General features: G+C 38.9%; 1 protein-coding gene across 1 annotated transcript in view; it reads right to left on the bottom strand.

Annotated features, from left to right (window-relative positions):
- Positions 1-24,695, bottom strand: part of LOC119424907 (E3 ubiquitin-protein ligase UHRF2) — a 29,823-nt gene extending 5,128 nt beyond the window's left edge. The window contains exons 1-12 of the mRNA XM_037692418.1: positions 24,379-24,695; positions 16,530-16,925; positions 15,556-15,860; positions 6,388-6,606; positions 6,157-6,266; positions 5,856-6,042; positions 5,081-5,204; positions 3,369-3,476; positions 3,002-3,106; positions 2,787-2,893; positions 2,522-2,684; positions 2,162-2,299 (exon numbers count right to left, since the gene is read on the bottom strand). Of these exons, the coding sequence (XP_037548346.1) occupies positions 2,162-2,299; positions 2,522-2,684; positions 2,787-2,893; positions 3,002-3,106; positions 3,369-3,476; positions 5,081-5,204; positions 5,856-6,042; positions 6,157-6,266; positions 6,388-6,606; positions 15,556-15,860; positions 16,530-16,925; positions 24,379-24,531 (2,115 nt within the window). The 5' untranslated portion in view covers positions 24,532-24,695. The remainder of the gene's footprint in view (positions 1-2,161; positions 2,300-2,521; positions 2,685-2,786; positions 2,894-3,001; positions 3,107-3,368; positions 3,477-5,080; positions 5,205-5,855; positions 6,043-6,156; positions 6,267-6,387; positions 6,607-15,555; positions 15,861-16,529; positions 16,926-24,378) is intronic.
- Positions 24,696-24,784: the final 89 nt, after the last annotated feature.

Genomic DNA, 24,784 nt, shown 5'->3' with positions numbered 1-24,784 from the left:
ATATATATATATATATATACATATATACTTTTTTTTTGCTATATCTCCCTTCCAAGTTTCTAGCTTTTCTGTAAATTTTTAGTCCAAGTAAAAGTAACTACAGAGACGTGTAGCAGAACTCTGGTTAGACTCAGTAGAAATGTTAACAATTTAATTAAAATAAAAATATGTTTTCACAAAATGAATGATTTGTTTATTTAAGAAAAATAAGTTTTTTATATGTGCCTTTGGAATGATGACAAACCATACAACATAAGATGTTAATGTGTGGCTTTAACATACAAGCGGTAGCTCTTCACAAGATGGCTGCTAAACATCTCACTTAGCAACATTAATGGCCATTCCAGTGTTTCTCCAATTCCCTAATTCAATGACGCTGCGTAAACTCAAAACATTGAATAGGAGTTCAGCTGATTCTGCCTCAAATTTTTCAGGATTTTAACCCCAGAGCATCTAAAGCACATGTGTCAAACTCTAGGCCCATGGGCCAGATGTGGCCCGCCACGTCATTTTATGTGGCCCGCGAGAGCTTAAAAGGTCTGATTGTCATAAAATAAATAAGTCAAAAGGGTGCACTGACAACAAACTACATTTCCCATAAAGCATTCAGATGAAGTTACCCATGAAGTAACGGCATCCCACCACTAGATTGCAGTTTTTCCACATCAATATCATTTTCCGAACAAGTGCAATTGGGAAATACAAACAATGATCCCAAAATGTCCAGGAAGAGAAAAAAATTGATGCAGATGGAAGACTGTTTCAAGAAAGATGGGAAGGCGAATATATGTTTGTGCTTCAAGGAGAGAAACTGGTATGTCTTTTGTGTTATGAGGCAGTGGCGGTCGTCAAAGAGAACAATCTATGTCAGCATTTTGACACCAAACAGTGCTAAAGTGAGCCTTCAACCCTAATGTTATTTTGAGTTTATTATACTTATTAAATGTCTTTTATTATATTATGTTAAATTTGCAGCATTGTATTTGGGATTGCACGTTTATGTGTTTATGCAGGCAAATGTTTTCTATAATAATACCATATCTCATTAGTTGGATGTAAGACCCTTGCAAGTCTGTGTGCAGCCATTTGTTTTCTGTAAAATGCTACACCTATCACACATGTTCTTAGCAGCTCACAATTGTTGTTTGGACCTTTACTCTGCCTCTCTTAACTATGACAAAAAAATATAATATTTATAAGTTGAATAAGTAAAACATTCAGTTATTTAACATTAAGGGGTAGTTGTGCTTATTTTACATTACATTTATTTAAATTTAGCTACATAATTTTATACTGTCTTACAGTTACATCTGGCCCTTTGAAGGCAACCATTCTGCTGATGTGGCCCTCGGTGGAAATTAGTTTGACACCCCTGATCTAAAGGATAAGATGGACAAACAAATCAAATTCCTGAAGACCCCACTCAAAGGATCTAGCTTAGCTTAGTGTCAGATCTAGCTTAGTGGCAGAGAGTGGTGAAGGCTGCACAGAAGTCTGTCAGAGTCAGCCTCCCCACCATCACAGACATCTACACCTCTAGATGCAGGAAGAGGGCCATGTGCATCATGAAGGACCCCACTCACCCAGCACACACTTTTTGCCCCGCTCCCCTCAGGAAGGAGGTTAAGGAGCATTAAGTGCAGAACCACTAGACTGAGGAACAGCTTCTACCCTGAAGCTGTTAGACTCATGAATCTCTAACCAGAATAATCACTGTGAAAAATCACATCATGTTGCTGCTGATCTGTTTCATGCTGCTGATCTGTTTCATGCTGCTGTGTTCATTCGTACTCATCTGCTCACACAGAATAATGTTAGTGCTGCTGTTCGGCGTATTGTTTTTGTGCTATTAGTGCTTAGTGTATTTTTGTTAGTGTTTTTCTTAGTTCATATCTTAGAGCTTATTGCCGTTTTTATTTTACATTTTAATACTTTTGTTGGATGTAACTGGGACCCTGTTTACACAATGTCCTTCCACCACATGTACCACATGTGGTGGAAGGACAAATAAAAACCTTGAATCCTTGAAGATACTACAGCATACCGTTAAACGTAAGACATATATGCTGTAGTATTGACATGTAAACTATTGTGGTGGGAAAAGGGAGACCTGCTTGATGTCAACATTTAACATTCACCATTTTCTTAACAGTGGTCTAACCTGAACAGAAAGTCCCAGTTTCTCTATCCTCTCCAGTCCTTCTGGGGTCCATGGTGCTGGCTCCAGATCATCCCGCCTCAGCAAGTACCTCCAAACCAAATAACCACATTTTCCAATCTCTGGCCAATACTTTACCACCTGTGGCCACAAAAACACAACAAACATTTTTCGTATACAAAGAAGCTTTAGTAAATCTGGATGACGATGGCTGGAAGTAAAAAGGGTTGATGAACATTTAACAAAACCATTCTAGTTTCTGATGTAAATTCAGTGGCTGTAACTACACAACTCTAGTGTTTTGCACCTTTCTAACTAAAGATCCTCACCTAGACACACCCAATGCATATCATTTGAGTGTACCTTGTAAATACCATCGTAGCGGTTTCCTTCTTCTGGAGCATATTTGCTAATACGTCTACCTTTAGAGCTGCGCACCACTCTCACTGGTTTTCCAGCTCGCCAGTTTCTGGACTCTGCTCCATCTTTGTCATTCAGAGGCGCATCACAGTTTAAGGCCAATGCCCTGCAGAGAGCAAGACCCGAGACACAACAGAACGATGTTCATTAAGTAAATCAACAAAATGAACGTTTAAAACTAAAGATGGTTTTAAGGTGTTGTACCAACCTATTCATGTGGGTCAGTGTTTGGTCGAAACAGTGCTCTCCAATCCGTTTGTTTCCCGAGAGGTCACGACCCCCACTGCCTGTGTAGGTGAACTCATCTCCCCGGTCCTGCCACAGATCACAGTCACCAGCGAAATGTAGCAAATGCATCCCTGCACTTCACACGGGGCTCAGCAGAGCAGCAGCAGGAGTCAAATAAAGAAGAGTGAAACTCACCACTTCGTCCTCAAAGCCTCCAGCCAGCACCAGTGAGTAGGAGCCATCGTTGCTGCGCCCGTGGATGCCGCCGACATGCGGCCTGTGAACACCAGCCTCACTTACCTGATGGGATAAAAGCAAAACAGAATCAAAGTCTGGGATGAGAAAATAGATTAATTTTCTAATGGTCTGGGGACTTTATTCTGTTTATATAGAACTGTTATAATTCAAGACTGCTAAACCCCCTTTAACATGCACAATAAAAAGCAAGTTAAATTTTATAAAAGCACAGTGGAACTGCTTTTCATGTAACTCATTACTTAGACATTTTTAAATCAGGCAGACATGTAATTACTTCATCAGTAGTTATTTGAAAGGAGCTAACCTGCACTCTGAACTTCCAGGTGGTTCCAACAGGAACACCAGGAATGGGTCCATAATGGTTTGAGGGAACAATTGTGCATTCTTTAGTGCGTCCCACACAGGCCATGCCCTGTATATGATGAGAAAGGGGAAAACAAAAACAAAACAATTTAACAGCATGGTGGATGCTATTACGTTGCATTTTTATAGTTCCTTTAGGAGCGCTGTGCTTAAGTAAAACTTTTAGGGGGTTGAGCACATAATTTAGCTCGTCAAATTAGGTTTTAAAGTGAGAGAGCAATTGCAAAGACAAGTGCCTTTTTAAAGGTTGTAAAGTTGCACAAATAAAGTCAAGTATGAACACTGTGACTCAGAGCACTTAAAATGTACTGAAGAGCACAGGCCAGGCTGTTTTCAATTAATCCACAGAGAAAAGGAGCGCTCCGGTAAAGAAAGGAGTTATTTTCCATCTGTTGTTCCAGGGATGTAGCCAAGTCATGCCTAATGGCATTGTTCACATTCTCATCATGGAGAAGCGTCAAGGAGACTGCAAGTCCCCGATGAAAAAAGATTTTCCTAAAAACTGCAGTGATTAGAAGGGAACATAAAAATCAGATGCTATCCTCATTCTACTTTTCTGTTTTAGCAGCTCAAATTATATAATTAACAAGTTTGCCAAGTCACTTTTTAAAGGTAAAAAGGAACAAAGGAGGTTTACAATGAATTCAATAGTCATGTTTGCCTGTGGTGGACCGTCAGGGCCAGCCATGTATGTAGTGCAGCTGTGGCTGCTGTTGAAGGAAACTTGTTGAATTGTGTTAATTGGGTTTGTTACTTCAGTAATGGCATTCATTCTTGCTGCATGAGACCAGTCTGTGCTGCAGCACCATATTATTCTGCGTTTCTGCGTATTATTGATGGCTTCTGTAGCCATGGTGACATAAAAACAATATTAAAAGGTGGATAAATTCAGGCAGGACACCACTGAAGGCCTAGGTGTGCACCACTGTTTTCTCTATAGTTTATGAAAATTTTAAAAAAGCTCAATAATTCTACCACTGCACAGCTCAAACAAACATTTCTTAAAAACTCACACAACATCATCTACAGTTACTTAGGCATGAAAACAAACTTGATCATTTAATCTGAACGAGCAAAATGTAATGTTTTCAGACAATGACCGTTACAAAAAACACATTGAAGAATAAAGTAGTTTGTGGATGAAAAGACGATTAAGTAAGTAAAACTTATGGTGACAAAAGTTAGCAAGAACTTTTAAACAGCACAACTACCGTATTTTCTGGCATATAAGTTGCACCTTTTTGCCTAATTTGCATATCCTGTGACTTATACTCCAAAGCGACTTATTTATGTTTTTATACATATTTATAAACCAATATTTGGCTGAGATATGACCGTTTTCATTCATTCTGACATGGAAAATATTGAACGATGTTTCTGTCTCCATTTATCAAATGATGGTACTGATAAAGAAAAAGGTTTGTAGGCTCAATCTTCTAGGTAGATAACAAAAAAACGGTTAAATCATTTCATCTGGACCAGTTTCTGTACTGATAGTGTAAACAGCACAATTAGAATTTTACTGTAAAAAAAAATGTACATGTAATGCTTGGCTACTCCACAGTGGTACCATTTTATTTTGGTATTTTTCAGGCAAACCTAAATAATGGTCCTAAATAAATGACGATTACGTTCAAATTTTTACTGTCTTACCTTTCCCCAGTCCCTTTGACTCTCAGTTGTCGCCGAAGGCATTTTGGCTTTCTTCTTGCTGGCTTTGAGCTTCTCTCCAGCCTTGACAACTTCAGTAGTGTCATTTTTACAGGTTGGACAGTACCTGTAAGAATAAATAAACTAAATAAAACTCTGATCAGTGCTTTTGAAATCTCAAAGTTTATTTAGTCACAAATATGTAAAATTGAAACTACATTCTGGTTTTTCTTTCTTTTTCTGGCAGATGCTGGAATAAAGAAACAAGTCAGATAAATGGGATATGCAAAAAATGAAATTTGCTGAAAACCATTCAACCGTGAAAAGTTCTGTTCTTCAATCGCTTTGTACATAACATTAGGCTGGCCATAATGTTTCATAGTAAATAAATTAGGATCTTCAGTAATTTTTCTAGTTATTGCTTTGTTTTCTGTCCCAAACTGTTGAAGTCACAGAAGAGTCTAGAGCACAATTGATGCTGTTAAACTACAACAGATGGCAAAATAATAATTGAAGGAAAAGAGTCTTCTTCCATGCAAGCTCATTATTTAACATTGTTTTCATTAATCTTCAACCTAATTTCTGTTTTACAGGAACTACATTAAATAAACTGATTATTTAAAGTGCATTTTGTCAACCTTTCACATTGATTTTAACCTCAATCACCACTTAATTATTGCGTAACTGGCACTTTATGCCACACTCAGCTCGTTTAATTAGCCTTTCTAAAATGAGTGAAGTGCAGAAGCTTGTAGCTTATCGCTGAGCTACATCTCACCAGTCCTCATCATCCGGGATGGTGGTCAGCGGTGGGTTGAGACAGTAGATGTGGAACGCCATGTTGCACTCATCACACAGCAGCTGCATGTGAGCATCCTGCTTCCCGCCACACACACAGCAGGAGCAGAACCGACACTCCGCGTCAGGGTCGGCCTTGCAGTGTTTACACTCTGGTCCACTCTTCCCTGGAGCCATAAATACATAAATATGTCACCAAAACTACATGCATGTCAGATACTCACGAGTGAGTTTGCCAGTATTGTTTGATACGGTGCATATTGTCGTGATCTAATTCATACGTTTAAACTGTCCATCTGCACTTGAGAGTGGACGCGCTCCTGGTTTCTCAATCCGGTAGATTTCATCTAGAAACTGAACTTTACAATCTCCAATTACATCTCCAGGACCCCTAGGGGGAGACACAGCCATTAGATGAACTCAGGTACAACCTTAGAGGTTTAAAGGAAAAAAAAAAAACATTTTCCATCCAAAATCAAAAATGTATCAATCACAGAAGGTTATATCCTCACCCTAGAAGAATATTGACTCGAAGCTCCTTGTTGGTGCGAGAAACCTGATTCAGGGTCACAATCTCTGCATCGTACCAGAAGCCTCTCTCATCGGGCGTCTCCATGTTGTAGTTGATCATCACAAGCATCCCCACCTGGAGCTGGTCCCACTGTAGCACGGTCCTAGCACGGGGCCTCACATGTGCAGATTCTATCTCCACAACCCCATTTTCTGGATAGCTGGAAATAAAAGGAGAGGCAGGAAAGACTCAATTAAGAGACATATCCGATAGTTGTAAGGACGGTACACAAATACTTCACGCTTGTTTAAAACACTTCCTCCAAGATCACTAATGTTCATTTTAAGACAAACATTTCCGCACCTGAATCTAAATGTGGTTTAAGTGGTAACTATATCAGCAAAAGGTGGAAAAAAATACAATGATTACAGACCTTGGCATCAATATTATCATGAGTACAGAAAAGTGAATAAATCAAAAGCAAAAAGATTAATCAGAACGTAAAGTGAATTTATCATCATGTGTCAAAAAACTGCTATTAAGGTGAAATAAATATTGGTCTTTCTGTGGAGGTTCATACAAGTCGATGCAAGACTGCAAATCTTCACACAAGACCAAATGAAAACTGTCTGATAAGAATGGGTTTTAAACAGAAGCCCAAATGCAGTACTGGTTAGTTAAAGTATACCAATAAAATACACCGTAGCATATTAGCACTTTTAATCTTCTAACCTTATGGTATTAAGCTGTGTATTAAGAGAATATTTTAGAGTTAAATGAACACAAGGCAAGCTTCATTAGAAAATCTTACATTTTATGTCTGAGGAAGACTCAAAATATGCCTCAGTCTTTAAACCAGTAGCTCCGATATGATGAGGATTTTAACAATAAAATAGCCCTGCTTTTTCTAAATATGACACAACACCCGAATCTGTTCTTTCAATAAAAATCTGAGCAAAAAAATATGAAGGATTATAGTGATCCCCACCACATTCGTCATTTTCTTATGCAGCAAACACAGCAACATCTTACCACTAAATCACTGGATTGTCTTTTCATAAAAGATCACCAAAAAATGATAAATTACTGGAACTGTTGTTTTAAGAAAAATAAATGCAATAAGAAATCATTCCATAACAGCTCAGGAGACTAAGCAAAGCTTAATAATATCCTTTGTTCTCACTTTAAGTCAGAAAGTTAAGAAAACAGCTCAAGTCCAGCAGGGCTTGAGTCATCTTCTGCACATCCTGAGCTTAGTTTCTGGAAACTGCTACAGACAGCAGCTGTCACTGAGGAGTGGGTAAGAAAGATGTGGCTAAAGATGAAAAACTGCCAAATTCAACAAATGCATAAACCAAGCACAAAAAGTAAGAACACTTAGCTTGTTGTAACAATCCTTCTTAGGAATAAATTGTATTTTGTTTGAAAGCCTGTTTTTCTCCAATCAAGAACCTGATTGTCAGCACATGGAGTACCAGGAGTGGAGAAGATTTAGAAAGTTGTTCAAGGGTACAATCCACAAATGCATTTTCCTTACAATAGTAGCCTAATTTAAAGGGGGAAACAGGCTTTCCAACTGTATAAGATTTACTTCCAAAAAGCACTGATACAACCAAAAAAAATAAATTCACCCAAATTTCCTCACTTTTTGTGCAGTGTTTGGATATGAAAGGTTGGACATTATAAAACACAAAGCCACTATTTTTCTCTGTTGTTCTTCTTTCAGCTTTTCCCTCTTCAGGGGTCTCCACAGCGAGTCATCCTCTGTCCTCACTCCAACTACCTCCATGTCCTCTCTAACTGCATCCATATGCCTCCGCTTGGTCTTTTTTCTGGCAGCTGCATTTCTAACATCCTTCTACCAGTATACCCACTGTCCCTCCTCTGAACATGTCCAAACCATCCCAGTCTGTCTCTAACTTTATCTCCTAGTCGTTCAACCTGTGCTGTACCTCTGATGATCTCATTGCTAATCTTATCCATCCTTGTCACTCCCAAGGAGAACCTCCACATCTTCAGCTCTGCCACTTCCAGTTCTGTCTGCTGTTTTTTTTGTTAATGCCACTATCTCCAAACCATGCTACATAACCGGTCTCACCACAATTCTCTGGCAAAACTTTGACCTTTGCTGCCACCCTTTCGTCGCAAATCACTCCTAAAACTTTTCTTCATCCCGCTTGGACACTCTTCTTCACCATTTCCCACACTTCCCATGTTCCTGGACAGTGGTCCCAATACTTGAAGTCCTGAACCTTTGTGACCTCTGCTCCTTGTAGCCTCACTGTTCCACCAGCCTCCCTCACATTCACACACATGTACACTGTCTACTTTCATTCCTCTTCATTCAAGTGCATACCTCCACTTCTCTAAGTTATCTTCCACCTGTTCCATGCTCTCACCACAGATCACAATGTCATCTGCAAACGTCATAGTCCACAGTGATTCCTGTTAGTTGGTCCATCACCAGAGTAAACAAAAAGGGACCCAGAGCCAATAGTTGATGCAGTCCCGCCTCCACCTTGAAGCTATCTGTCACTCCAACAGCACATCTCACTACTGCCCTGCCCCTGTATCATCTAACATACTTCCCCGTCACTCCAGATTACCTCATACAACTCCTCCCTCGGCACCCTGTCAGGTGATTTTTCTAAATCTACAAAAACACAAAGTTCTTTCTGACCCTCTCTACTTTTTCCATCAGCATCCTCCAAGCAAAGATGGCATCTGTGGTGCTTTTTTCTTGACATAAAACTATCCTGCTGGTCGCCTCTCATCTAAGCAGTCTCATTGGCATTGACAGGCGTGTAGAAAGAAACTTCTTCAGGTTGGTCTTGTAATCCCCTTACTCGTGCTTTACTAAAAGTGTACTGACCGAAAGAGAACTGTCTAGTAAATGGTCTTGCTTTTTTCTCCATCTTTTGATTAAAACTTAAAAGATACATCTGAAGCAACTGATATTTGCCATCTAATTTTATTTTCATACCTAGTACATGTCTAGTTTTAAATACTGTGCACCAACCCAAATAGCTACAAATCAGGTTTTCTATTAAAACAACTAACATTTTAGTTAACATTTGATGCATAGATGCTGCCGGATTTACTACACAAATTAGTAGCAGTCTTGCTTGCCATCAGGGGTAATTATGTTTACCGACGAACATTGTGTGTGGACTGAAAGTTTCCACACTCGGGCCTGCTTACACAGTGGGAGGTCGGAGGCATAGTAAAGGATTGCATGCATGAGAGAGCATGTCTTGCTGGGAAAGCCGACCCTAAACTGGGTAATGCAGACCAAAAGCAGCCAATTTAGCTCAAGCAAAATAATTGCTTCACATAAGAATAAGGTGTTATGGTGGTGAAGTATGCTCTTCTTGTTGAATAGACTAAAACATGTACTTTAAGCAGCTTTAAACTGACTAAAGGAAACAATCAGCAGCAGACGAACAGTTCTGGCACAAGTTATCCGATGAAGAGGAGGCCGAGGAACAGTAGGTGAACTAAAGCAACACAAAAACAGACACCTGCCAACATTTGATTGTATACACACACATACATGGATTAAAAAAAATAAATAAAACTGTAAGGGACTATCAGCTTTGAAACACAATGGGATTCAGCATGAACTGATGGCGTACAGTCAGAAACACAAAAGCTCAAGTGACCAGTAGGCCTGTCGCAATAAACAATAAATCAATTAATTGCATGATAAATGAAAATTATCGACCTCATTTTAATTTATCGGCTTTATCGTTTCTTTGTGTCGCTCTCTTTCTACTGAAGACACTGGATGACAAAAGACTCAACTCCGGTGCTCTTCACTGACTCCTCCCTTTCTCTTTTTCTTTAAAATCCGTTTTAACCATCCAAAATCGTGTTTTGGGATCGTTAAAACAGCTAAGCTGAGAAGCTAAGCTACAAGCTAAGCTAACAGGCCAACCTCAGGGAAAAAAACCTCCGTCTTGTCGAAGCTCCAAAATTTACGGTTGAAACCTGTGTCTTCAAGGGGTGTAAATCACCAGCTTTACCACGATACGATATTATATTGATTTGTTTGTATACAATACACCCCTAGTGCCTTTGTGTAAAAAGTTGTTTTTGTTGTTGCAAAAAGAAGCTGAGAACTTGTTTACCGATTTTTTTATTAAAAGCTTTATGTGACAAATGTTATGCTAAAGACACAAAGTTTGTTTTCTCAGTCATCCAGGTATATAACAACAAAAAAGGTTGAATCATGTCATCTGGACTTCGTTTTTTTGTTAAAAAAGAAACCACTAATGGTTTCAAAAACACAAAGTTTGTTTTCTCAGTCATCCAGGTATATAACAACCTGGATGACTGAGAAAACAAACTTTGTGTTTTTGAAACCATTAGTGAAAAGGCCAGACTTCAGGGGTATCTGAGGCAGGCTTGAAACACAAGAGTCAGGGTGGCTTCTGGGTAATACCAGATGGCTAGGCCTCAGACTGACGAAGCCTCTTGGATGAGGGGCGAAACGTTTCTTTTTAACAAAAAAAACGAAGTCCAGATGACATGATTCAACCTTTTTTGTTGTTATGCTAAAGAGCTCAAAACACACCGAGCATCCGCCATTTTGAGAACGAAAAACAGGAATGAGACAGCCCATGTCACATCAAGGGGCCTCCCTCCCATTTTTCTTAAAGAGACACGCTGCTCGCTCCCTCACTATCCATCTTTCGGTTCAAACAGTCTTATACTGCCATTCAGTGGTCAAAAAAGGTACTGCACTCAAAACAAATAGAACATTACTTTCTTCTTAAATTTGACAATAATTGCTAATTATTGTCAAATTTCAAACAATATTATCATTTATCGCAATAATTTCTGAGACAATTAATCGCCCAGCAAAATTTGTTATCATGACAGGCCTAGTGACCAGGCCGAAAGCCACGCAAGCCGTCACAAACATACATCAGACCCACAAACAAAGAGTTGCATAGGAGTGTCAAAATAAAAGAAGAAAAACATCATATACTGATAAAAAAAAATCTAAATTAATACTCCAGAAGGCTAACAGCACTTTTGAAATTTAATTTTGTTTTGTGAAGATGCATTTGAGAAAATACACGGACCTACTATGACAGCAGCAGAACAAAGGAGAGGTTCTTAAAACAAACAACAGTGGTTGCTGCTATTTAATATTAATGTCGGTGTATCCACATTCATTAAACTCCCAGTGTTCAAATTTGAGGCTGCACAAGAACTTCAACAAAGCTGTCATACTGACCTTCACAGAGCCAAGTGTTTCTGCTGATGCTTACTAGTTCACATTGTTTATCTGAAACTACGACTCCCACGCAGATTCGACAGTGCTACAGCTTCAAACTATACAGTAAATGTTTTCTAATAAGTCCTGGTAATAGAAGCCACAGAAACCATTTCCCCCAAATCTGCCCAGTTGCTCATGAAATATGCTTACAGTGACAGGGTTGAACCTAACAGTTATTGCTAAATAACGAAGTCCATGCTCAATAATCCAGGTATAAAATCCAACATTTTTCAGTCAGGTCATCTGGACAGTTTTTTTTTTTTGTGCTGAAACGTTTCGCCTTCGATCTGGAAATCCTCACGAGTCAAGGAAACGCACAACAAAACTGATTCTTCCCCAACAGCGTACTCCAAAGTGGAACAAACCAGTTCTGCTTGTGATAAGATGGTCTCTTTAGTACGCCCCTCCTCCATTGCCGGCCCTCTTATTATCAAGCTGCAAAAATGCTGCTGTTTTTAGTTTTATTTTATTTAATCCACCACGAGGATTGGGTGGAATAGGGTTGGGAACTATGGTGGGGGAGGACTAGTCGATGCGAAATATAAAAACGCGCAAGATGGCATAGAATCAACTAGTCGACTAGTCTATTCAACCCATATATATGTAAACAGCGCCTTTTATATCAGTGATTTATTTTAATGGAATGGCCGATGCCTGATATTTAACTTTATCGCTATCGGCCGATACCGATACCATGCCGATAATATTGTGCATCCCTAATAAAACTTTTTATTGTTCCTCGTGTTAAGTTTTTTTTGTTCCCAATACACTATTTACATGAATAAAGACTGGCCAATTTTTTAACTCGTCATGGCTCTAAATGCAACACAACAAACATAACTGCTCTGTTCAGAAATAGAAACAAAAAGAAGGCATTTAAGAATAAACTGAAGATAAACTCGTTAATGAAATACGACAGCAAAGCAGATAAGTGCTCTCTCAGAGGAACTGATAGTCATATTTACCGGTACATCTCTGTATACTTCAGCTCAATACGTTACACACAGCAGTTTTACAACCAGAAAGATTTGTGTAACAAGACTGCAACAAAATTGACACCCATTTTGCCATGAAGTAAGGATACACAGGAATGAATCACCGCTGCAGGCAAATTTCACCCGTTCTAATAAACCACCCAATCTATGCTGATTTAAAAAGCCAAACTAATTATCCGTTTTTCTTTTGGAGAAAACTGTAAAAACATGTAGCAATCATCTCAAATTACTGCCAGATTCTGCTAATCTCTGAACATGTCTGTGCTCCACAGGCTCAACAGCTGATGAAACACCTCTGTGCCGAGATATACAAGATGTGATGAGGACCGATTTCAAAGTCTGCGGTATTTTTATATCTCAACCCATTTAGAAGAAGCTAATTTGAACAATATGTTGGCGAACAATCCTTACAATTAATAGCTTTGTTTACCTTATTTACATATAAAAAAAACCCTCCACCGCTGCATAAAAATATTTTTACGCCAGATTAGCGGTATGTTGCAGGAAATATGATTCCTTTAACTAAATTACAGTTGCTGGGTGCTTTTAAATGTTCTTCACATGCGTAAAATAAAATTAAAAATTAACGTTACAGCATGCTTTCACAAATTAAGATGTTTTTCTTCTATTTGCATATTAAAATGAGCATAACCAAAAATTGTTGACCCATTTTGTCTTTATTCACGACTCTCCACAGAGATTCCTTGGAACATCTTTGGTTCAGCCAAGATTTCACCGTCTGATTATATTTTACAACGAAGTAACAAAACGCCCAGGCACATGCTGCATCATTTCTCAGGAGCAGTCAAGAGGAGATTCTCCCAACGTTTCACTCTGTTTGCTTTTGTGGCTCATTATTTTCCGCAGAAACGTTGCCAAAAACATGGCGGCTGATTCGGAAGGGCTGGTTTGTCTCTTTCAGACTATGCAGGCAGGTGTAAGGGGGGGGGAGAGTTTGTGGTGTGTGTGAAGACGAAGCAACCTTACCCACCCGCCAGTTTTCTCAAGCAAACAAAATGATGGAAAAGATTAACATGAATACTGGACAGAGAAGTAAAAATAGCAGCGAGGAGGAAAAACAGTCTATTTAACAAGCTCCAGCTGAACTAAAAGCTGAAACTATTTTAAAAAATCCAACTCTACTTGTAGCTACAGAGGAGTTTAAACTAAAAGTCCGTTCTCAGCTAGGTTTGGTAAAACACGGACAACATATTCGTGTAAAACTGAAGTTCAGAGCCTGTGTAGGACATCTTTACCTTTTTTCCCCAAACGTTCTTATTTCTGTTCACTGGCATGAATTATTAAAGCAAATGTGGTACAGGAGGAGACGGTAACGATGAATTTTAATAAAAACAGGAAAGTGTGGCCTAGTACGGTAAATTGTTCCTGAAGAAGCCCTCCCCTCGTATGCTAATAACGGCACAACATATGAAAGCGTTGTACCCGGGACGTGGAAGACTTGAGAGTTGGAAACTGGGAAATGAAATATACGTAAAACACGCACTGAAGGCCCAGCTGTGATTTATTCACTCAGGAATAACAGCCTTTAGCAGAAACATACAAGGCAGTCTCACCAGTCCAGTCTCGTGTTCACGGCAATTACAGACGAAGTCGAAGGAGGCAAGCAAAGAAGTAATGCTCCTGAGAACTCACGAGTTACCATGGAAACATCTGCTTCTGAATGAATTGACTGGAAAATCGAGAGATAGAGTCCAAACTGAAGCATCAGCTACACAAACCTCCGTTCATCCCACCGGCAGGAAAAAAATACCCAGCAATTCCTGCCTATGCTCGCAGTAACAAATACCAACCGTAAACCCACAATTTGTTCAGTAAGTGCCATTTAATAAAAACAAAAATTAATAAACATTTTAACAGAAGTGTAACTGGCAAGTTAAAGTCCCTTCATAGCAATATTGGAGGTAAATGCTGTATATTTTGATCTAAAATCATATCAAATTATTTTCTACACCAGAACCAATGCTCTCACACTGTCCCAGTGCAGATTGGGTCGAGCAAATGAGCAAATGTATCCATCATTGGTGATTAGAGTTCATTGACGATTGTTAATTTATCTTTTTAGATTTTTCTTTCACTTTATTTTAACTACAATAATTTTCCCCATTAAAAAAAATCGACTTGTAAAAGAAAGTAGAGCTTAAATCGAAACCCCAACACGTCCCACCCTGTTTCATATTACATACCAAATACTAGTAAATCATTTAAATTTGAATTTCATCATAATAAAAACAGCGAATGGCATGATCTAATTGCTTAAAAATCTTATTTCAAGGTAAATATTTGCTCTAAGAAAAACACAAGCCTGGCTGGCAGCTGTGTAGCCCGAGTAGAATACAAAACTATCATCACTAATATCTCACTTAAAACCACTTCCTAAATGAATTTAAAAGTGAATATGAATTTAGTATATTTTTTAAGAAACATTAAGGTATAAGAAAAATAAAAAAACACAAAATAGTGCACTTTTGTCCTGTGATTACCAAACAACAGACAGACAAAACAATTTGCCAATGTTTTTTTTTTTTATAAAAAACTTTACAAAATGAAGACAGAGATTTTTTCCTCTTATGGAAAACTTACTGGTGGTAACTTTGTGATACGGGTCTCGGCTGCTTCACAACCAGAACTGTTGCCCTGACTGCTGCATGCGGACAATCCAATTAATTAAATTGATATGCTCGTTTTATATTCCTGTTATCAGTGAATGTTAGGTCCATTTGATCTTTCACCTTACATAACTCCAACCCATAAACTTCAGCTGTTCATCAAAGCTCTATTGATGAAGCACCAGTTTACTTTTTTATGACATTATTCACTGCTATATTAAGGATTTATTTAAACTGTAAAAAAATAAAAATATACTTACTCTTCATATTTAATGTGGTAAATTATTTCCTCTTCCTTGTCCTTGCTGTCTTTTGTTGTAAAGTCTGTCTGAGAGGTGGAGGCGCCATTGCTCTCTGCGTTTAACCCAACCTTATTACTGTTAATGTCCGTGGTTTGAGCCTGTCCCTGCTCAGCCTCCAGGTTTCCATTAGTCCTTTTTGGGGGCCGACCCACCCTAGGTTTGGTGGGCATAGGCTGTCCTTTCGGGGCTAGTGTCACATTTTCCATACAAGCCTCAAACCAGGCGCCGAGGCTTACGTCTCTGCAGTCCACCAGCTCATTAATCTGTGGAGACAGAAACACGAAAACAACATCCAGTTATTTTATTTATGTATGTGAGCTCAAGAAACACTGTTAGCATTATTGTACATTTAAGATACATACTTTACAACTTTAAGAAACTAAGTCCAAATGTAATCATCTGTAATGTTACAACTTTGTGCAAACTGATTTGTTATAAACAAACATCATAATGCATTAACTTGGTATAGCATAAAAGTAATAGTGTCACTTAATGTCAGTTTATAGTAAATGTTTTGATACACACAAATTTAAATAAGTGATCCATTTATTGTACAAATTTTACATTAGGAAATGTGTGATTTTGCACAAATTTTGAGAAACATTCAAAGCAAAATCCTGCAAACCCATTTTGCAGTAAATGCTTAAAGCATGTATAATGATGCAACCTTGATGCCCAGTGATACAGTTTCTAATTCGACTGAGAAAACTGATCTCCCTGCTTGTTGAACTGGACTATATGAATGAACATATCTAGTCCCTTAAAAAAAACACACACACACAAAAAACAAGAGTTTCCAAAAATGGGTTTTGACCTTAATCTTGTAGCTATTAGCATTGTATTAAAATACAGAAATTCATATTATAGCGATAATAGTTTTTAGGATAATAAATTACACAACATAGTCATTGTTGTTCCACTACCATCCTCACCTTGTACAAGCCAAGCCCCGGGTTGATTAGTGTGTTCTTGCTGGATGTGGGCGGCTGGGTGTCCGGTGCTGGACTGGAGGACTTGAACCCATTTTTGGTACTGGCTAAGTTTCTGGTTGCGCTGGTGTCTGGCTTGCTTTCGAGTACAGTGCTGGTAGAGATGCTGCTGTTCTCGCTGTTCGTACTGGCCGAAGTTTCCATGGCTGCGGGAGAGGCAGGAGTTGGGGAGCTGCAGCTGTCAGACTTGGAGACGGGTAGAGGAGCTGAACTACTGGCAACACCTGAGGAGTCCTTGGTGGCAGGGCCGTCTGGATGGTCAGCATGAGATCGAATCAGCAGCTGAACAATGTCATTGAGGCCCACGTTGTAGTCAAACAGTGTCTGACCATCTTCCATCTGAATAAACAAATGAAAGCCATTGTTATTTATTTTAAAAAGCATAAATGAGAAAATGCAGAAAATCATAGTTGTATTTTTTTCATTCATTCAACCTTTATTTATTTATACAGGCTAGTTTCATTGAGCCACGAGGGCTCATTTACAAGAGGGACCTGTTCCAGACTGAAATATTAAATACTGCAACTGACTACGAGATTGTAAACAATTACCTTTTCTTTTAATTACGGCTTAAATTAATAATCTGTTCTATTAAAAAGCAAAAATGAGGAAAACATCATAATTTGCAATCCTAAAGTTATTCAGTAAAAAAATGATGAGGAATGATGCAACATAGCCATCAACCTTTGTTTGCATAAATGCTAACAATAATTATTTTTTTATATATTACAATAAATCTAATGGATCCTTATCCTAATGGATGTCTGCTGAAAGCTTTCAGAGAAAATCATAAGCTTGCATGCAAGTTATAAACCTTAACAATATGAGAAGACATATGTTTATTTTAAAAATAATATATATATATATATTGTAACTACATTCAGCAAAAGTATCACAGCACTCCAAAAACTTTATTTGCTTTTATTGATAGCGTTGGAATTAAAGCACATTGATCAGGAGTTCACACCAACATTAACTAGTCAATGTCCACTGAGATTAAATATAAGTAAAAGCATAAGCAATGGTATGAAATTAAGTCTAAGCGAAAGCATTTATATTATTGGTTTGATACGTTCTAAGAAAAATATGACATGTAAGCTTCAGAAACCGGTGTACTGCATTCACTCAGTTCCTCGAAAACAGACGAAGATTTTTTTTTTGGTACAAGAAAAAAAAAAAATGAATAAGAGGTATGAGCGCAGGAATTGCATGAATTACAGTGATGGGATATGTAGCTGGGGGACAGAAATGATGAGGTTGCCATGACAACCACAGGAGAGACCCCCACCCCCAGGAGTCTGAAGCGTACATACAAACACCGTCAACGCAACCCACCAATATGCCCAGCGTGACCCTTTAAGGCAGAGCAGTGCACAGGCATCTGAAAATGCTCCTCTCAGAAAAGTAAATGAATAAAATCACTAGCATGACAGATACTTGTTCAGCAGTGTAACTCATTACACAGATAAGCTATGCAACCCTCAATCCCACCAACCCATTGTGCTTCAGGGACCAGCATGGCCGCCACCCTCGCTCACTCTCCCCAATGCTCTTTTTCATGATTTGACAATGAGGAGGAGAGCGTTTGGAAGGTGTAGCAGGAGAGTGGAGAGCGAGCACGACATCCTCATCCCTCTCTGTTTTTAATAGTCTCATGAAATTTAGATCAGCGGGGCAGTTGTGCAAACACGGCTTTCTAGTTTTACTCACATATCTGTCTTTCTACGATTGGGCTTTCTTTGTCTGCTTCCCTATCTAAGCTCAGACTTTGGTGAAGTATTTCCCCTTTCCTTTGTTTAGTGTTTTTTTTTTTTTTTGGTGGGGAGTGGGGCTCAATGCGTTAATGGAGGACAGACAAACAGACAAACAGAAACCATTTTAAACAGATAAAATGTGTCTGCTAGCAGAAGCTGCCGCAGAGAATTTCACCGTTGATCCGTTCAGGTTAGACGGACGGAAACGGAATGAATTTCACAACGGCAGAATTTCACTGCACCAAAAGGCAAACATCTCGGCTGTTTGTACGTGCTCTGCACGGCGGCTTCGTTTCCAACAGCGTGATCAGCCTCTAACAGAAAGATGTTGACTTCAGTCACACTCAGCGGAAAAATCCTGAGAACAAAAAACCACCAATGAAACAGGCAAACCTTAGAAATTGTTCCAGCTTCAAACAGACAATGTCCTGTGACAGAATAGCTATGGACGTGACATTTTCACCTCCATGTGCATTATGGTTTAAAAGCTGGTTTCTTAGTTAAGTGGAGCAGTGAAATATATGGAGTTCAGTGACTCTTTAGACCTGAGGTTCATCAAAACAATCATGAAAAAAGTGTGTTTTCATGTGAGCGTGTATTATATTACAGAACGGACTCAATTTAATTCCCTTGCTGTATTTTAATAGGTTTTCCAAAGACTGGTGTCTGATCACAAAGAATAAAAAAAAAAACCCAACATGTATTATGTCAGAACAAACAAACAAAGAGAAGACGAAAACCTGTTGTTTAAACATTTAACAAAGACATTTCTGCATCAGATTTTCTGTCAAAGAACAAATCTGTTCAGACTGCTTTTCATCTACGAGTTATCAAAAAGCGCAAATGATTTGACTGCAACACTGCGTTTTGATCATTGTGCAAACTAACACCTCAAAAAAATATCTATATATGCTTTTAAGCTCTTATTGCAGTAATTACCCTCAAAATTTAGTAACCAAGCAATCTGATTACCATAATGAGATAATAATAAAGGTGCTACTAAAATTAGGAATAAAGCAATCAAGAGCGTCGATATATTGTCAGCGCAACATTCAAAAAATGTGTTTAAAGTGTGAAAAAATGATCAATAACAGAGGACACTTTGAAAGAGGCTCAGAAATTAGCTTCTTATTTCCTGTCAGACAGGACGCCCAAAGTGTTCCAACTCCTGCACAATTACTTTTTGTCTGCCCCCTCTGTGTTCGCGCGGAGCTGAGCAAAATAGGTCATATTACCAAAAACAATGAGAGGGGGTGTGTTTGCAGGCCTGCTCTCTACAAGCCTCCATCTTTGGACTTTTATCCGTCATCCTGCCCAGTTATTCCATCTCAAAAGGACAGCTCATCGCCCGTAAGCTACCACGGTGGCAAAGATTGTTTTAGTTATCATTTTCATTTTCGGATTTTATTTTAATTAACCCATTTTAGGTTGAAAACGGGTTATGATCTCTACACAAAAATGATAAAAATCCAACCACTCTTCCATTGCATCTAAAACAAACAAACAAATCCCCCAGTAATTTGAGCCAACAATTAAAAAAGCAGCACTTATCACTTAACATAGCTTTTGTGTTAGCAGGTAAATGAAAGGTAGGACACTTGGCTAATTGGCATGCTAGAATTATTTAGAAGGGGCATAAGTGTGACAACATGTGAAAGTGGTAGAATGTGTGCATTTGTAGTCCCGGTTCAGCGCTTTTCATTGTCTTTGCCCTTTGTCCAGTCTATCCGTCAAAGAAGGGTGTGACTGTGCATGCATGGCTGCAGCCAAGTTTGCTTTCCTGCTAACTGAACACAGTGATACCCCATCAAAAACCCAATCAAGTGAAGAGTTAGAACAACAATCTATTAATTGTAAATATATCTAGGTCACCGCAGCTGCCTGTCTGAAAAGAGCAGCAGTGAACAGCGGAAGAGAGCCCAACCATCTAGAATAAAAAGAAGTTGCTGCTACGGGGAGGTAAAGGAAAAGCGTCCTATAGTCTCGTGTTGAAGTCACGCAAACACTGTAAGATGAGCTTAGGAACGACAAGCCAAACCTTTAAACGTTAGAAAATGTGCAGCCTGCTGCTAAAGTGTGTGGGCGCTAAGCGGAAAGGCCACATGGCCAGAGGAAGGTGAATGAGCGCGTGCTTACGAGTACGAGGAAAAACAGACACTCAAACTCAGACAGCAACAAAACAAGGAGTAATTGTGCAAACTTAAAAAAAAAAAATAACTATTTAAAAATGAAACCAAAAAAAAAAAAAAAGAATCAAAACACTACAGATAAAATGAGTGGCTTCCGGCTTAGGGACTTTTATGAGTGAAGCTTGACTTTGAACTGGTGAGGCAGCGAGAGCAGTGAGCTGGAGGGGAAAACAAGGCGCCATTTTGAAAAGAGAGTTAGACGGAGTTGTTCTGCTACGTCTAAATCCTAACAGGCACCAGTGTGCATGCAAGGCCGTGTGCTTATTCCATGCATTACGTAGCACATGGTAATCCCCTAATCAAGACTCCCCGCTTATTTCCCGTTGAAATAAAGAAAGCACAAGCTTTACTACAAAAGCCTGGTCTCTTATCAGCTACAACAATCAACAGCAACTCCAAGATGCCAACCGACTGGTTAATAAACCATGAACCAGTATTGATCTACACCATACCCACTTCTGTTAATACATTTATCAAGCCGCAGTCCTGCTTTGCGCTCAAAATGACTTCTAAACTACTGAATCTTCTCATCTTGGGGGAAAGTAGTCATAATTGACATTAGAGAACATTCTTGACGTTCTTTTTCTCAATCGTGCAAATGCGACTCTGCATGTGGACTGATTTATTTTTGATAACACAACAAGGAGCAAGTTATTAGGCAATGTGAAAATGCAGATTGTAATTTGTAATGTGTCTTTTTGGCCAATAATAGAGATTGGCACATATGAGTAAAGAAAAGTGAGACTAAATGCTAGCACATTTAGCAATGCTAAATGAATCCTCGAGGCTCAATGAGACGAACCTGTATAAATAAAGGTTGAATGAAAAAAGCACAGTGAGATCAACGTATCGTGTCTTCCTGAGGTGGTTGTGGTGGGGTAATCTGCCTAGCTGAGTCACTGTGTGGATTTGTTGATGCATTTCACACATTGAAGTCCTTCATGTGTGAGCTACGTTTGCACTCTTCAAAGCCTGAAGACATTTCCAGATGCATGTAAGACCCTTTTTTAAAGACGAGTTAGGAGTGTTCCGTGTGCAGAATATTATACAATGTGACCCGTAATGGTGAAATGAGTCACAGTGAGGAATATGTTCAATACTGAATTATTATTTGTGAATTCTCCATCTCAAAAGCTTCAAAATCATGTGTTCTGCTGAAATTGGGCGATTTATCACCTGATCTGGCAACAAGCTACAGTAGTTTTGTTTACACAGTCGATTTGAAAGCTCAACAAAGTCATCAGAAATTCCAGCCCTTTATTTAAAAAGAGAAATCCCCAAGCTTCCAAATGATGTCAAACATTACACAAAGGGATTTCCAGGCATTACAGCAGCCAACAATTATATTTTTTTCAAAAGCAGTTGTGTTGTTTTAAAACAAAGGATAATTACTGAAGACTAACATGTTAGAAAACTTCAATTTAAAGGCCGATTAGAAAGATTATGTGCCATTTTAGTCACTAGGATTGCCGTCTTTAAGTAATATTTTTATGCAAATCTCAGTCACTTATTTTGCACTGCAACTTGTGCAAATTCAGAATCAACTTTATTGTTATTGCACAGTTAAGTACAGTGAAATTACTTTCCATACAGCCGTCCAAAGGGTAGGCGACAGTGTACCGCCTTATCCTACCATCTACTATTCCGACTCATTTTGCCAACTCGGGTCACAAAAAAGTCTGAACGTATTAAGAAAGGGAACCACAAACTTTTAGAACTTGTATACTTAAAAACAACATATAGCATTCTTGCTTAAAAAATATCTTCATTGTGTCCTACACTAAGCTGGTTGTAGCAGCTACTGCTGCGTCTTCATTTTCCAAATTAGTAACTGATAAAAGTATGCAAAATATTTTCCAGTTATCTGTCTATTCTTTGTTGAACATTTAAGTAACTAAAAGACGTATCCATAGTAGATCTTTTCTACTTATAGTATCAGACAAATTCACTAACTTATTGTGCTTTATTGCAGAAAGAATGTATATAATAATTTGTTCAATTGTAGCAAAACAAATATATTGACATTTTATTCATGTATCCCAGTGTACAGTAGGCCTGTCGCAATAAACAATAAATCAATTAATGGCATGATAAATGAAAATTATCGACCTCATTTTCATTTATCGGCTTTATCGTTTCTTCGTCTCTCTCTCTCTTTCTAATGAAGACAATGGATGACAAAAGGCTCAACTCCAGTACTCTTCATTGACCCCTTTTCTCTATAAAATATCTTTTAACCATGCAAAATCGTGTTTTTGAATCGTTAAAAGCAGCTAAGCTGAGAAGCTAAGCTACGAGCTAAGCTAACAGGCTGATGTCGGGGAAAAAACCTCCGTCTTGTCAAAGCACCAAAATTCACGGTTGAAACCCGTGCTTTCGTCTAAAAAGTTGTTTTTCTCTGCAAAAAGAAAGTGAGAACTTGTTTACTGATTTTTTTTATTTATTAAAAGCTTTGTGTGACAAATGTTAACGCTAAAGAGCTCAAACCACATCAAGTGTCCTCTATTTTGAAACCGAAAAAAAGGAAGGACAGCCCTTGTCCCATTTTTCTTAGAGATAAGCTGCTCGCTCCCTCACTATCCATCCTGCGGTTCAGTCTTATACTGCCATCCAGTGGTCAAAAAAAGGTACTAAACAGAAAAATTAACTAACATTTCTTCTTAAATTTGACAATTACTAATTATTGTCAAATTTCACACAATATTATCGTTTATCGCAATAATTTCTGAGACAATTAATTGCCCAGCAAAATTTGTTATCGTGACAGCCCTAATGTACAATATAGAAAAGTATGTTAATGAGCAAAAACACTTGGTTTTTTTAATAAGCCAAGTTGATTGTGCATTGGTGATTTTTAACGTTCTTATTTGGCTTAAATTTAATTTATAAATACTAAACCACTGTCTTCCATATATGACAAATTAACAACACAGTATTAATGTAATGTCAATGTGGGGGAGTGGAGGCGCAGAGGTTAGAAGATGGGCCTGTGATCGGAAAGTCGCAGGTTCAACTCCCGGTACGGTCAACATCAAAATGTGAGTGGAAACGGTGGAACACCCACATCTCCCTCCACCCTCATTCGCCCCACCCTGGGCCCCTGACCAAGGCCCCTAACCTCCACCATCTGCTCCCTAAACAGGTCTCTAAATGAGTTCTCGTGGCTCAATGAGACTACCTGTATAAATAAAGGCTAAATGAAAAAAAAATGTAAGCATGTAACATGCTGCACATTCAGGCATGTGTCTGCTGCTGTACAACACAGAGATAAAAGAACATAACCTGTGATTGTTTACAGCAGACTCATTCTCACATGAGCAGCGTGGTGACAATAGAGTGTAAACAAATATACTCGCTTTAAGGCACGTGTAGCCTATAATTTATGTCAACATACTGTCTAGCCAGTAAAGTTACAAACGAGGCACTTTAGAGACATGTGCATATCATTATATGGGTTTAAAATGGTGCACACAGTCGAGTTTTGAGGGCTTCTCGTTTGCGGTGCACTACTTTGGTCGACATGTGGAAACAGAGCGCGTTCTTCTTTTTGTCTGCTGGCAATGTAAACAAACACGTCCCCATGGCGGCAGGACATTTGTTGCACGCTAGCCTTCCTCAGCACCAACTTGAGAAAAAACTGACATGCGAATGCGTGTGTTCACATTTTCCCATAGGATGGCAACCCCGCGCTCTTGCGCAAGAACTATTCCTACCAAAACAGGAAGCTGGTTCCAAAAACGGCTCAACAACACAAGAGAAGACCACTCACTCACTCCACCAGCATTTAGCCCTGTCAAAATGTCAAAAACTGTCCGCTGCATGAAAAGCGAACAAAGAAATGAGCTTTACCTGCTTCCCTCGGTAGAAGAGGCGCTGCTGCTGTGGGCTCACATTGAATATGTCTTGTATTTTCAACCGTAAAGACTCAATTTTGGTCAATCTAGAAAGGTCCTCAACGGTTCGCGTCTCCTTCCCGTCTATGGTACGAACCTGGATCCACATCGTTGCGCCGACCTGCTACGCCTCAAATCAATAACAGATAAAGGCGCTTTTGTGGATCGGAATGCGCTCTAAAAGCTCAAACGAGAGGGAATTCAACAATTTTGGGGGTCCATTGCGTTTTCCTCTGCAGAGGTAACGTCGGACTGTGGCTCTCGCGCAGGAGGCGTCTCGCATGAGGTCGCGGCGCCAAGCAAATCTCGCGAAGTAATGCTAAGCTAACACTCTACAAGTCAAGCTAATATTCTCCATGCTA

The sequence above is a fragment of the Nematolebias whitei genome, chromosome 18 (genome assembly GCF_014905685.2).
Source record: "Nematolebias whitei isolate Nwh7 chromosome 18, NemWhi1, whole genome shotgun sequence".
Taxonomy (NCBI): domain Eukaryota; kingdom Metazoa; phylum Chordata; class Actinopteri; order Cyprinodontiformes; family Rivulidae; genus Nematolebias; species Nematolebias whitei.
The sequence above is the reverse complement of the archived record's forward strand: the minus strand, read 5'-3'. Positions and strand labels throughout refer to the sequence as shown.